Source organism: Pezoporus flaviventris, unplaced genomic scaffold (assembly GCF_033815535.1).
Source record: "Pezoporus flaviventris isolate CSIRO_AGI_PZ_B2104156 unplaced genomic scaffold, CSIRO_AGI_Pfla_v1 ptg000001l, whole genome shotgun sequence".
In the NCBI taxonomy this organism is placed as follows: domain Eukaryota; kingdom Metazoa; phylum Chordata; class Aves; order Psittaciformes; family Psittacidae; genus Pezoporus; species Pezoporus flaviventris.
In genome coordinates this window covers 18,269,646-18,284,091 of record NW_026892549.1, presented here as the reverse complement: position 1 = coordinate 18,284,091, position 14,446 = coordinate 18,269,646, and the positions used below count along the sequence as shown (strand labels likewise).

The 14,446-nt window shown below is 45.0% G+C and overlaps 1 protein-coding gene across 1 annotated transcript in view; it reads left to right on the top strand.

Annotated features, from left to right (window-relative positions):
• PAPSS2 (3'-phosphoadenosine 5'-phosphosulfate synthase 2) overlaps nucleotides 1-14,446 on the top strand; it is a 29,319-nt gene that overhangs the window by 8,541 nt on the left and 6,332 nt on the right. Inside the window, exons 2-8 of the mRNA XM_061446737.1 lie at nucleotides 6,065-6,170; nucleotides 8,344-8,579; nucleotides 9,317-9,455; nucleotides 9,718-9,836; nucleotides 9,960-10,073; nucleotides 10,513-10,624; nucleotides 13,989-14,194. Of these exons, the coding sequence (XP_061302721.1) occupies nucleotides 6,065-6,170; nucleotides 8,344-8,579; nucleotides 9,317-9,455; nucleotides 9,718-9,836; nucleotides 9,960-10,073; nucleotides 10,513-10,624; nucleotides 13,989-14,194 (1,032 nt within the window). The remainder of the gene's footprint in view (nucleotides 1-6,064; nucleotides 6,171-8,343; nucleotides 8,580-9,316; nucleotides 9,456-9,717; nucleotides 9,837-9,959; nucleotides 10,074-10,512; nucleotides 10,625-13,988; nucleotides 14,195-14,446) is intronic.

The window sequence follows — 14,446 nt, the reverse complement described above, 5'->3', positions numbered from 1 at the left end:
TGCAGTAAGAACATAGCTTATGTTCCCTCCTTTGGCAAGATAACCAGTTTTGCATTGAGTGTGGTCCAGCAGTCTTGGCATGATCCAGAGCAGCCTTGTAACAAATGCCATACATCAAAGCAAAGCAGTTCTCCTTTTGCAGTGTCAAACCCGTTGTTTGCAAAATGAACTCGAGCTGAACGGCTTAAATGGGTTCATTTAGAGGAGGTAATTTAGCAGAGCTGCACGAATATTAAAAATAGGGCAGTCACGGAAGGATTTATTGTTTAAATTGTTATTTTTGTTAGCAGCTGGCGAGAGGCTTTGTTTGTCAAATATTTGTTACCCATGCGGGTGTCCCTTGTGATTTCTGGAATGAAGATAGGAAGATTGTCTTTAGAACATCTGTACTGGCCTTGCAAATTCATCCCAAAAATGTAGGAGTGCAGGATGACTCACTAGCTTTCGCGTGTCAAGGAAATTAGAGTACTGACATCATTTAATTCAGAGATAAAGAAATGCCTGATCTGAGTGCCTTCAGAAAGGCAGATTTTAACACCCAACTTGCTGATGTGAAGTCACACAGTCTAAAACTCAGAGTCTGATTTACAAGATGACTGGAACATAGTCCTAGTTTAGTTGTGGGTTTGGGTTGGTTGTTTTTGTTTTGCCAGTAATGCATCATCAGGTGCTTGAGAAGTCCCACTTCCCCCTCTGGACCTGCCAGCCAAGCTCTGCGCCACAATGGTAGAATTCCTGGTAGTGAAATGGGCAAAATTTCCAGGGGAACTCCATCTTGGTGGGGATTTCCCCTGGGAAAGAATTAAGCTGATTTTGAAGTATTTACTACCTTAGTCCATTCAATGAATCAAACACAAGTCTATAGGCTTAGGGTTAAGAGAGCTGAATTGGGACTTCAGAGAGTCTGAGGTTTCTCCATCATTTTTCAGTGTGATCATAGTCAAATCTTTGGTTCCACACGCAAAAGCCCCCCCTTTCCTTTCTTCCTCCTTTTCTTCTGAGTATAATAGTTTTGCTTTTCTGCAGCCCAGAAAATCCTTTCACAGAAGGTTTTTCGCCTTATACTGATGGATACTTTGTCTTCTTTAGGTCAGCTTGCCCATTTGCAAGAGCAGTCAATGGACTTGCCCTGGTAAAAGAAAATTGTTATTTAAGGAAAAGCCTCGTGAGCTTAATTTTTATGCATCAAATTCAATTATTAGGACAAAAGTTAGGGTTTTTTGGTTTCTTTTTTTTTTTTGGTAAGATGGCAGGATTTGGGAGGGGATTTTAAGCAGTAAGTTAGATCAACCTCCAGAGGCAAGTGTTTGACTTCAAACTTGAAATCTTCTTGATCATTTTATAATTTTAAAAGCTTGTTTTACCATTTGCAAATATTATTAGCTGAAAACATTGATAACATTTTGAAAGCCTTTTTTTCCCCCCTCCTGGAGAGATGTCCGGGCTGCAGTACCAAAATAGGGCTAGGTGCTTGTCTAGGAAAAAAAGGGATTGTGTTCCTGATTACATGAGAGTTCTGTGAACAAAAATGCAGCTGGGGGAGTCCTGACCCTACCCTCACCATTGTGTCTGGGTTTTCCCAGGGCTGAGAGTCCTGCCAGCTGTCACTTGGTTGCTAACCATGTTCCTACGAAGATGGCCCTCCTGTTAAGTGAGCCAGACGTGTGACTAGCATGTGCTTCATAGCACCGCGCTACAAGAGTGTTTCTCCACTGGCTTCATTCTTGGGCTGATCCGTGCTGTGTTTTCAGGAGGGAGTTCCTCTCTGGAATGGGATGCTGCTGCAGCCTGCCACGAGCTGTGTTCTTGGACAGCTTCACACCCTGCCTGTGCCAGCTACAGCAAGGCAGAGGTACTACCTCAGCAGCGGAGGGAAAGTAAGGGCGCAATAAGGACATTGTTTTAGACCTCATCAGTCTTTGTGATGACCAGCACTGCTTATTAATGACAAATCTTTCCTCCTGCAACATTGGAGAGCTCTGCCTTCTACAGATGGCTGAGCAAGAGTTGGCCTGAGGGGACTGTATGCACTTTGGGGATCTTTTGAATGTCCCGCGCAGCTTCTGGCTCTTCTCCTTTGTTTCCACCCCTCAGCATAGCATGTGGCACTTGCACTTGTTTCTTGCCCTGACCCCATTTGTTATGGAGATGCTGACTAAAGAAATGGGTAGGTGGGGTAAGGAGGAGGTGCTGCCTTGTGTCATAAGAACCAGAGTTCATACATACTTAAATTTCAAGTGGAAGGTGGCAAATCATGCATGTAATTTGTTGGGACAAGCCTAAATATTCTTCTAGTGTGCTTTCTATTAATCATGCAGTGGTTCTGCTCCTAACAAATGTCAGCAATGGTTGGGAACAGTCCACCAGGCATTTAGCTATCAGATGAGAGGAGAAGATGCTCCCTGGCAACACCTCTTGTGTGGGTAGTCACATGCAACCTTCTATTTATGCGGGCAAACACAGTTGCTCCCTTTCAGGGCCAAATACTTAACAAAAACCTGAGGTTACTTTCTCAGACACCATGAACTGAGCAGTGGTAGCTCTCAGAGCAGAGGACACTGATGTTTCCTCATTTCCAACAGGTCTATGTTGTGGTGTACTCTTGTCTCAGGGGTCCATCTCTTTATCTGGGAGGAACATCAAGAAAAAGCCTCCTGCCTCTTCCTGCAACCTGCTTTCACAAAGCAGAGGAGCATCTTCTACCACCAGTGGGGAAAAACTTGTTTGTTTAGGAAGCCAGGCCAGGAGGCATTTGGAAATAGCTCACTCAAGCGTGATCTTAAAGACATCTGAGGTCTTGGTGTCTCCCAGTTTGTCAGGCTCATGGAAAGGTTCACGAGAAGGGAGGGCCAAAAGCAGAGTTAGGATTTGGCTTCTTGGTCTGCTGTCTCCATGGCAGAAGGTTTGGAGCCATGTCTTTATTTTTTGTCTCATTGCCTGAATGAGGTAAGGCAGGGTGGGCTGAGTGCTGAGGTCGTGCACGTGTGGCCAAACAGTAAATTTCCAAGGAAAGGAGAGGGTGTACCAGTGCCCTTCTTAACCATCTGGCTGCAGAGGTTCCATGGCTCTTCTTTGGAGACACTGCCGGGTCATTTCTTGGCTTCTTAGAGCCTTGCTTGGGGCTGAATTTTAGGTAAGAAATTCCTCCCCCAAACATCACATCTTTGATCTAGACTATTGCAAGAAATGCTTTCCAGTGTCCCTAAATTTTCCCTGCCAGGGGCCCAATATCCAGGAGTGAGTGTGTTGTGTTGAGAATTGGATTATCTCTTTTAAATATGTTTGGGTTACAATGATGAGGTTAAACTGTGGGAATAAAATCAGTAGGAGAGCCCTGGATCCGATTAAACCCTGTCCACCAGTTATCTCTGCCTCCCAGCTGTCTTGCAGTGTATGCTTGTTCAGATGAAATCTCTCCAGGGTTTGCTCTTAGGCCATTGGTGGTTATTTTGGGTGGTGCCTTCACTCTGTTTTGATCATGCTACGGTTCTGGCTTACCAAGCCATGTCCCAGCTGGGGGATGACTGGGTAGGAAGCTGGTGTTTCCAGCCAAGCAAGCTGCCATCCCAGACATCTGCTGCTTGCTTGTGTTTCTCTCTCTTGCTTTATCTTTGGTGTAGCTGACACCGAGAATTTGAGTTGGTGTGTGGCAGGTGGCTGCTCAGGGTGAGGAAGAGTTTACCAGCAAGATTATTGACACAGCAGAAAAATCAGAGGGATTTGGTACCAGCTCCCAGCAGATCAAAGAGGTTTGACAGCGTTGCCAGCATTGCCGAATTGCAAAAATGCCCTCAGTGATGTTTTCCCAAGCTCCAAAAGATGCCAGCATGCAAAAGAAAAGCTCTGAGATGCATGCACTGGGAAGATTTATGGCACAGCAACGTGTACTTGTAACAATCTCGTTACATCAGCCATGTAGGAATGTGTTAGTTCCTGCATCTTCCCAAGGCACGGATGTTATCGTAATTCATCTCCTGCAGGACGGATCCAGCAGATCAACATTCTGCAAGGGCAGGTGTGTAGCTGGAGTTCCTACTGATGCAGAGGCTGTGACAGATTCGAAGCATGCACATTCATTTCTCCATCCAGAAATATCAGTCTCATCTGTTGTGGTTTGCAAACAAATTGCAAAATAGATGCTTTGTGGGTTTTGGAGTGCTGCACTTGAGGAGTGTGTGGTCACAGGGCAGGTGTTAGGCTGCAGCAGGGGAGGTTTTGCTGCAGGGCTGAGTGGTGGCAGGCTGTTGGGAAGGTGCGTTTGGGCGCATGTGCTGTGCTGAGGGTCCTTGGCTAGGTGATGCATAATTTCAGAGCAGTGCTAGAGCTCAACCAGGAGTAAACACAGCAGGAGCACACCTGTGCTTCCTGGGAGAAAGAGTTATTTTTGTTAGCTGGATCTTCAGCATACGCTCATTTAGTCTCTGCCCAAGTCGGAACCCCTGGGGACGGGTGGAAATTAAACCGCTGTGGTGCTGGCTCACCTTTGCAAGCTCAAAACATTCAAACAGACTTTTGAGACCCCTCTGCAAGGAACCCCAGACAAAATGGCAAGAAACACAGAAACCAGATCTTTTATTTTCTGACTCACCAGGATGCATTGAGCTCACTCACTTTTCCGGGGTCAGATCTAGAGAGGTTTTGTTTCGTTGGTTTTGTTTTGCTGCGGTACCCAGGCTCTGTGTTTCAGATGATAGCATCTTGTCCATCCACTACACTCCAACCCCCAAATAATTGATTTTATCCTTTGAAACAACTGCAGATGTCAGGGACACACACACTCTGGTTGATTTGGCAATGAAAATGGGAAGCGAGAGTCCCTGGAATGAGAAGATGCATTGCTGGAGGGTATTGAGACTAAAGTCCTGAAAATCATGCTGAAGTGTTAATGACACAGCAAGCAGAGGGAAAAAAAAAACCCAATCAGGCTGTTCTGCTAACGTGTTTAAAAGGGAGCTTGAACTTTATTTTTCTCCCATTCCTTTTTTCTTTTTTTCTTTTTCTTGTAAAAATTTTATGCTTGAACAAATGAAAGATGATCACTTCTCTGCTATGACCTCAGATGTGGAAATATTTATATAGCAAGATGTGAACCATGGGAAAGTCCGGACCTGCTCTTGAACTGATGATATGAAACTGAGGATAAACCTGTGGTTGTGCAGAATCTGGCTGTGGAGAAAATATTTATATCCTTGTTCCTTCCTGACAATTTTCCTTTGGAAGCCTCAGTTGGAAGTTCTCACTATTAATAAGATCTTGTAGATATTATATGTGCAAAAAATCATTGTCTAAGTACTGTTGCTAGCACTGCAGGACACAAAGAGCCTGGTTTAGATTGTGTCCCAGTGAAGAAGCTGAGGCTGCTCTGCCCACAGCAGGTCAACATTAGGAAGCACCAAAATTCAGGCCTTTGGCTCAGCGCTGTGCTGATCCCTTGTTTGCACTTGGAAGCGCACGTATATGTGTTAGGTATTGTTTCGTCTGCCTATCCCACCGTGTTTCCCATCTGGGTCCTGGTTTTGCTCAGCTCAGCCCTGCTGTGTTGCCGTTTCGTGCCCCAGCTGCAATTATTAGCAGCCGTGTCATGTTGAACACACCAAGTACATCAGCAGCTACGAAGTTGCTTTTGTTTTGCAAGCGTAATTAAAATAATAGGCGAGTCTGCCTGTATTTTAAAATGCCGAAGAGGCAGGGAGTGTGCTGCCTGTACCTCTGCACACTCTCTGTTCTCCCATGCCTTGCCTGCGGGTGTATCAGTCACCTGGCAGCGCTCCTGCAACAAAGCAAATCACCTTCTGCCACTGCCGGCAGTGGCAGACGTGAAGGTACTGCTACCAGAGCGCTCTGAGCAGAGGGAAATACTGTCTTCAAACAACAAGTCTGCGCTGTTCAGACAGAAATCCAACTTAGAGCAAACTGACAATTTGCTGAGGTTTACTGCAATGGCTCATGCAGATTTTTAGTGGATTTGCATTTCTCTCCCTTATGTTAGTCCCAAATGAAATTTTCTTTGGTACAGAGAGCAGCAAGGTAACAAAATTGGTTTGTTTTGCTTTGTTTTCATCAGGGATCAACCAATGTGGTTTACCAAGCCCATCATGTCAGCAGGAGTAAGAGAGGTCAGGTCGTCGGTACCAGGGGTGGATTTCGAGGCTGCACGGTTTGGCTAACAGGTATTTTTGTCTGCGCACAAAAGCATGGCTTCATGTGTGAAACCCACTTGCATAAGTGAGTATGGCTCAGAGGTGGGGATTTGAGATCTGCAGGAAACATCAGAGCTCCGTGTGAACTGGAAATTGCAAAACGTTTACATGAGGGAAACACCGACACACAGTGCTGGCACAGCAAGATATTCTCTCTGGCAGCTTCTGCCCATAACTAATGTTTTTATGAATTTCACAGCTGTTATCAGCCTCCTTTGAACATGTCAGAAGACCTTTAGGGTCACACTTGTTGTTCCTAAGCGTGTGGCTTAGAAAGCCTTGGCTCAGATCCAATGAGGCATGCCCAGGGTTGTCCAAGAGAGCATGCAGATGGTTTCATTCTGGGTCGGTGGGAAGTTTATTGGGACACCTAGGTTTACTGTGTTTAAAGTGACCTCGTGAGCAGCACAGCAAGTTGGTTGTCTTGTCTGAAGAATAAATACTCCCACGAATTTATTCTCTGGACAATGAGTTGCCCTGGAAGCAATTACTTGCACAGCCGGTGCAGGTTTCTTATGTTATTTCTCATTTCATATGCCTTCAGGTGTGTTGCCCTTCTCTTCTGCTTTGAAAGATAAACACATTGTTTGAGGATTAAGGCCTGCTAGAAATAGCAATTGCATTTCTTTTGCTCCACTAATATATACACAACTCTATCTTCTGCAGCTTGTCCAGTTATTTCTTTGCTTGTTAAATATTGGTATTTTCTTTGACTGCCAGATGTTGAAAGATGTATTTGGAAGGGTTTGTAAAGCCATTCTCGTTTGCCTTTATATCAGCTTATGTGCTAGATGTTGGATTAAAACACATTTCTGTTTTGTTCTCCTTTTCAATTTTGAAAAGATGATCAACACCTAATCTGCTTTAATATAATTTTTGAAGCCAAAAAACCTATCCAGGGCAATTTCCTTCTTTTTTTGATTATCACTCGGAAATCTTGCGTCTGAAAGGTAGGTTTGTGTTTCTCTGGCTAATGATTATTCTTTGCAATAGACAGTGGTCTCCTAACTTTCTATCAATTTAATTTTAAGAGACTATATAGAAAGACATTTTACTACATGGACTATGTGGATTAAATGGAAGGGCACTTGAATGCCCTACGTTGCCAGCTCAGGACAGCTATCAGTTAGTCTATTGTACTACAAAAAAACAAAGGCACAGCCAGCAGGGTTCATCTCTTCCCAGCCAGGTTTCCTCTCCAGCACAAACACAGCTGTTCTGCATCAGACCAAAAGTCCACCTCACCCAGGGTCTTGTCTCCACACTAGTAGGTGTCACGCAAAGGGTATAGAAACAGGTGAGCAGATGATGCTGTCTCCATAGGAGATTCTCCTGAAGCTATTTCCTGAGACAAGTGTGGTGTTTGGAGTTGTAATCTCTCCTAAGTCAAGGTCCTCTTCCATCTCAAGAATTTTTTTCAACACCCAAGGGAAAGGAGGAGGTTCATGCTCCAGGTGCACTTGCTGCTTTCTGACACAGCCAGTAGCAAGTGTTTTTTCTTCAAGTGAATGGAGCTGGGATGGGAAGAAGCCACCTCCTTTTGCATTGTTGTCTTTCTGGTTGATGAATCCAGGAGACGCAGACAGCTGAAGATGCGCTGCTTGTCTGCCCAGCCATCCTGCTCTGTGCTCACACAGATCTGTGGGTGTTGCTTTGTGGTGTCTGTGGATACAGACCGGCAATTGCTGCTGGAGCCTGTCCCACTATTTGCAGGAAGAACCTCTCCTTGGGTTCAATCTGGGAGAACATTTGGCTGTTCATAGGGAAAACAGGAGGAGAAAGATGCTGAGAGACTTTCAGGCAACAGCATCCATTCAAGCTTCCCCTTTTTACTGATACTTATTTGTCCCACCATGGCAAGAAGTATTTTTGTAAGACTACTGTAGTGAAGCCCTCCAGATTTTGCGATGTAGCAGCTTTTCTTATGACATTAATGCCACCCCTTCAATAAGAAAGGTTGACCAGAACTCTCTGGTGGTAACTGTGTGCTAAAATGTGTCTCCAACTTCGTCATGTCATTCCTTCCTAAAGCAATGTAAGACAGAAGGAGTTTTGTTGCCAGCGTCCTAGGAGGTATTGCAATACACTGTCATTTTTGCTCTTTTGACCTCAAACCTGACCCTCACTTTTCTGTCTTCAACAGGCCTTTCTGGAGCTGGCAAGACAACCATTGGCTTTGCTCTGGAAGAGTACTTGGTCTCACATGGCATCCCTTGCTATTCCCTGGATGGTGATAATGTTCGGCATGGCTTGAATAAAAACCTGGGTTTCTCACCTGGGGACCGTGAGGAGAACATCCGCCGCATTGCAGAGGTGGCCAGGCTGTTTGCTGACGCTGGGCTTGTCTGCATAACTAGTTTCATTTCTCCATTTGCAAAGGTAATCTCACTGCATCATATTCTGCTCTTTTCTGGGCAACCTAGATCTCATGATTGTTCTTAGGGAAGAGAAAGTTACATAGAGGACTTCTTATGCTGTCAGATGCTCCTTTTAACTAAAATACACCAATAACAGAACGACATGCAAGCAGTACAAATTTCTGGAGGTCAGTTTGACATGACTTTTTTGAATATATTCAGTGTTACAAATCAATTAAAAGCTGATTAAAAATCAATTAAAAGCTGAGAGAAGTTTAAAATCTCCCTATAGAGGCTCCTTCTGTTTACTCATTAGGAGGCAGAAAAGAGGCATAGAAGCAGTAGTCTGTCATAGAGCTATCACTGCTCTGTTTGAAGAACTACTGATTGCGTTTTTATGCTTCCTGAGAATACCAAGTAGCTGCTGTTATCAGGCTGATGCAAGCAGTTCCTTTTTTTTTGATACAGGACAGATAACTATTCACATTCTAAAGTTCTGCTGATCTGCTTAATGAAGGGAGCTTCTTGATCTTTCAGATGGAAAACACTGAAAACAGATGAAAGTTGTAGAACTCTTTTTAAGTATCTTTAAGAAAAAGGGGGAAGGGAGATGAAAAATCCTCATTAGAATTAGTGTTAATTTATTAAATCTGTATCAGAGATGTATCTATATGTGTTGAATTCCAGGGCACGTCGTATGGTAGGAAGATGCTTGCTGCAATTCAGGCACATACGATTTTCCCTTCTTTCTTCTAACAGGATCGTAAAAATGCACGGAAAATTCATGAAGCAGCTGGACTTCCTTTCTTTGAAATCTTTGTAGATGCTCCTCTAAGTATTTGTGAAAGCAGAGATGTGAAGGGTCTGTACAAAAAGGCAAGAGCTGGAGAGATCAAAGGTATGGAAGAGTGGGCTTTTATTTTGCCTTTTGCTTTCCAGAGCCTTGGATATCTTGCCATTGCAGCTCTGCACATAGAGGTGGGTTACTAAAGGCCCTTTGCAGTGGGTGAGAGTATCCTGTTTCCCTGATCTTTCTGTCACAAGTGTCACTTGCAGTACCCAGCACAGTTGCATACTCATGGTTGTTTGTACAGTGTTGTTGGCTCTAGAGCACAGAGTATTATATTAAATAAATTTAGTTTGGGTTTAATTGTCCATAGGATTCACAGGAATTGACTCAGAGTACGAGAAGCCCGAGTCTCCTGAACTAGTGCTGAAAACGAACGTTGCGTCAGTGTCTGAATGTATTCAGCAGGTTGTGGAGCTCCTCCAAATACAAGTAGGTCATTTTTATGCCACCGCCGCTAGCAGCTTTGTAAAGCTGCTTTCGGATACAGACTTTTTGGTGCGCACTTGAAAGCCAGCATGTTGCTTACAATGGCTGTCTGTCTCTCTCTTTCAGAACATCGTGCCCCACAGCTCAGTTAAGGACATTCTTGAGCTCTTTGTGCCTGAAAATAAACTCAGTACTGTACAAGCTGAAGCAGAGATGCTACCATCTGTAGAGATCACTAAGGTATCATCATGCATGGATAACGTGCTGTGATTCAGTCATTATTTAGCTGTTTGAAGGGTAGAAGCTTTGATGGGGATGTTGCTAGAAGGGGCTCTGTTCCTTTGATATGTCCTTTTGTGGCTGAGGTTTATGGTGAGCTGAACTGTGGTCCTAATCCTCAGCCATTTTCTGCTGTGTCTCCACCCTGTGCTGTAGCAAGCCAGGGGTGTCAGACCCCTTTGTTGTGTTACTACAGACCTGCAGGCAGTTGTGCTATGAAAGTGTGTGAGTCTGGCTTGAAAAACAACCCCAGTCTAACCCCCTCACAGCTTTCTCCCCCTTTATAAATGTCCTCTATTTGAAGCAAAACAAATGAGAGCACTGAAGAAGCAGAAGAGAAGGACAAGCAACCTCTCAGTGTGCCCTGATGACAGGAGTGCCATTTGGGTTTGTTTTGCAGCTGGATCTGCAGTGGGTGCAGGTGCTGAGCGAAGGCTGGGCCACTCCGCTGACCGGCTTCATGCGCGAGGCAGAGTACTTGCAAGTGATCCATTTTGGCACCCTGCTGAATGGTACGAACCCCCACGCTTTGCATTAACTCTGGCCAGCAAGCAGCTGTGCGACGGGATGCTTACCCGGTGGTGCCTCAGCAGGCAACCACATAGAAAAGCTTAATGCTCAGCAGTGTTTTTCTCCTTCTTTACTCTCACGTGTTAAATGTGAAGGCCTGTAAATGACTGTGGGGGCCAGTAAGCTGTGCTCCAAAACACACCAAAGGTCACGGAATGTGACAGCTTTCACTGCGCTAGGCCTGGTGCTCAGGCACACAGCTTTGACATCTTGCATGGTGCCAGTCAAACATTTCGGAAGCCATTGTGTAGCTCTTTTCATGCTTGGTTGTACTAGGGTAAATAAAGATGCAAAGCCAAAGCCAAGTAAGCAGGGAGGCTGCCAGGCTGAATCTGAGGTAGGAGGACAAGGCGGCTGTTCCTTGGAAACAGGAGCAGAGCCTGATTTCACTTTTTTCCCCTATTTTTGTGATTATTCATTACTGTGACTTGGAAGAAATCAGATTTATCTATTCATTAGCAACATGTTTGAGGTGCTTCATGCCTGGAAATGACAGAAAGTACTCAGGCGGTGATCGTCTACAGCTGAGACCAGGGTGGTAGATATTTCTGTCCCATTTCTCAGCTGCGGATGCTGTTGCTTGACTTCACATGCACAGGGCACTCACTTTGGGTTTTGTAGACCTGATAGTGATCTCTGGTCTTGGGTATTTGAGATCTTGGCAAGTGACTCCCTTTGAGTCTTGCCCTCCTAGAGGATCTCATAGTCATGCAGTAACTTGCTGATATTAGGATTTGGGCACCATGCAGCAGATGCAAAGCTCAGGACTGCTTGCTTTGGACCAGAGGAGTGTCTGTATGCAGGCTTCTGCCTTCACACATGTCATAGCCTTTTACCTTCCACCTAGTGTGCAAACAGTGTTCAGAAGCACATGTCCTTGTTATCAGACCCTAGTCTGTGGTCTTTGAGCTACCTGTTGTGCCTGACAAGGTACAGAGGCACCCTGTAATGACTGTGCTGCTCCAGAGCTCCGTACTTTGCACCGGAGGCTCATCTCAGCACTGGTTTTGGGGTGCCCGCCCCAAACCTGTCAGCTTCACTGGGCTCAGGTCCTCTGGGGTCTGTGGGCATGCATTCAGGATTTGCAGGGCTCTGTGGGGTCAGAGACAAAGCCCAGAACACTGGCTTTTGCTGGGGGTATGAACACTCCAGAGCAAGGTCTTTGTAGTAGCATCAGTCCCCAGTCCACCTTGTCTCCGCAGAGGTCTCTAAACTCAACATCTGCATGGTCAGACCCACAGGGTGACATCTGGGCAGGAGGGAGAACATTCCTGGTTTGCTTGGATGAGCTTTAGGGAACAGTGGAGAGTTTCCATCTCATGGTGCTCCGGCTTGGGTGCGGCAGCATTGCCAAAGAGAGATTTGAGGCTGGTCTGTCAAGAGTCATTGTTCCAGCCCTCTTGCCCTGGGGTGCGGGTGATGGTTTTGGCAGCTCTAGCTGTGCCTGAAAGGGCTGCGATAGTTTTGGTGGATTTGTGCAAGTTAGTGCTCCTTTTGCTCAGACTTTGAGCAGTAAATTCCACCTTGAGACCACCAACAGTTGGGTGGATTGAGGTGCTTTGTGTAGGGGCATGATGGCCACCAGGAAGAAAGGTGGATCTGTGCATTGTATGGCAGCAGGAGTGCCACAGTCTCCAGCACTTTTTCCTCCACACCAGTGATGGGTGCCTCTGCTGGGACTGGGTGACAGCAAAAAAGCATAGGTGTTGTACATCGCTCCCAGACAGTGCAAACCGTGTTGGATAGGTGAGCGCTGGAGAGGCTGGGGCAGCACCGTGGAGGACGGCAGCCACACCAGCAGGCACCCTGCCTGTGGTTAGGTGCTGCTTGCCAGAGGTGCTTTGGTTCTTGCAATGATTGCTGCAATTGGTGCATGGGGGTGTTAATTGTGTTGTGTTTGTATTCTCCCAGGAAGGAATCCCTCTGTAGCTGGTATGTATATAACTATTCTTAGGTTGTACAGAAATTACTTCAATTTACATTTCTTTGCTATAAAGTAATTTTCTGAGATTTTTTTTAAAAAAGGAACAATTATTAAGACTCTTATAAACTGCCACAGCCTGTTTGTGATTCAGCTGGTTACGAAGTGGCATGACACATCCCATGTCCTTTTAATTAATTTTATAATTACCTTTGCTGTAGTGATTTATTGTTTTAAACTCTGCATCTTGCATTTGGAAATGGAGCATGGAGAGTCTCAGCTACAGCATCATTTGTTGGTTTCATAATTCAGCTTTTTCCATGCTGGCTTTATTGACTAATCACTGAGTAACATAATTTAAATGTATGAAGTTGACATTGATTGGATCCCATGCAACTATAGGTGTGATTATTCATGAAGGTGCTTGAAAATTGCTGCCTGGCAGACAAATGACACCTAAGTGTGAATTAAAAGTAAACGCTAACATTTTAATAAAGATATTTTAAAAATCTACATCATAGACAAAATTCTCAAATTAGGACTCTCAAGGGTCCAAAGTGATTTTAGTCAGATCAGAACAAATTGAATCAATGATTTGTTTGTTCTTGTTTGTAAATGGAAATCCACGGGAGAGACTGATTCTCCTTTATTAATACTCATATATCAAAGAAGAAATGGGAGGACCTTAGTGGAGGACTGTGAAACTGGGAGAGTGGGGATAAAACTAACATGACTTCAATTTGTCAGGGACAGCAGTGAAATTGGAAAATACACATGCAAGTGTAGACTCACTGTATACACACAGAAAATAGATTAAAAATGGTCTCTGCAGAGATACAAAGGAGGAGGAATAATAGTATAGAGATATCCAGGAAAATAATACAACAGAGAAACAAAGTGAAGTATGACAGTGTTTTTCCAGTTGGAAGAGGCAGTTCAAGAGGAGGTGGGCAAGGAATGAGATGCCTTAGGGAACACCGAGTTGGAGCCATCTTAATAGAGATTGTTCTCGTGGTGGAGGAGGTAATATCCAGGGTTGCATTTTCCCAGTACACTTAAATTTTGCGAAGAGACTTCGCAACAAACTAGCTGGAGAAGAACCAGTCTTTCCACTGAGATAGTGCAGAAAACAATTAAATGCTTCGGGTATCTTTGAGACATCTCTGGCCCAAAGATAAGGAGTTTTCATATTCCACTAACATCATTATTTGTTAGCAGTGCAGAAAAAAGTGGGGCAATGAATACATTTGCAAGACTAATGGTGAATCTCTGAGCTGGTCCTGGATAACTTTGCTCTCCAAAGGGAGACTGTGTGCCTCTGAAAGCCTCTGTTTATTCAATGCCCAAGGCTGGAGTACATGAAAATCCTCCCTGTCTCTTGCCAGACGGCATTGTCAACTTGAGCATCCCCATCGTGCTGCCAATCTCTGTGGAGGACAAGGAGCGGCTGGAGGGCTGCGAGGCACTGGCACTAAGCTACCTGGGGCGAAGGGTGGCGGTCCTGAAGAACCCTGAATACTTCGAGCACAGGAAGGAGGAGCGCTGCGCCCGTGTCTGGGGCACCACCTGTGCAAAGCACCCGCATGTCAAAGTAGGTTTGTCCCTGCGCTGCTCTTGGAAACCTGGCCGTTTCTAAGGTTCTGAGGGATGTGGGTGTCCTGTCTGCTTTCCAAGACCAGCTCCTCAGTGGGAACCACCGTGTCCCAAGCAGACAGGATTGAATTTTTGGGCTTGTGAGTTGACGTTGGGCTTGCTGTTCAAGAAGAGCAATCTGATAACAAGCACAAAGTGAGAGGAAGAATGAGCATGCTGCTGAGGAGCTGCTCCTTTAATCCACTCATCT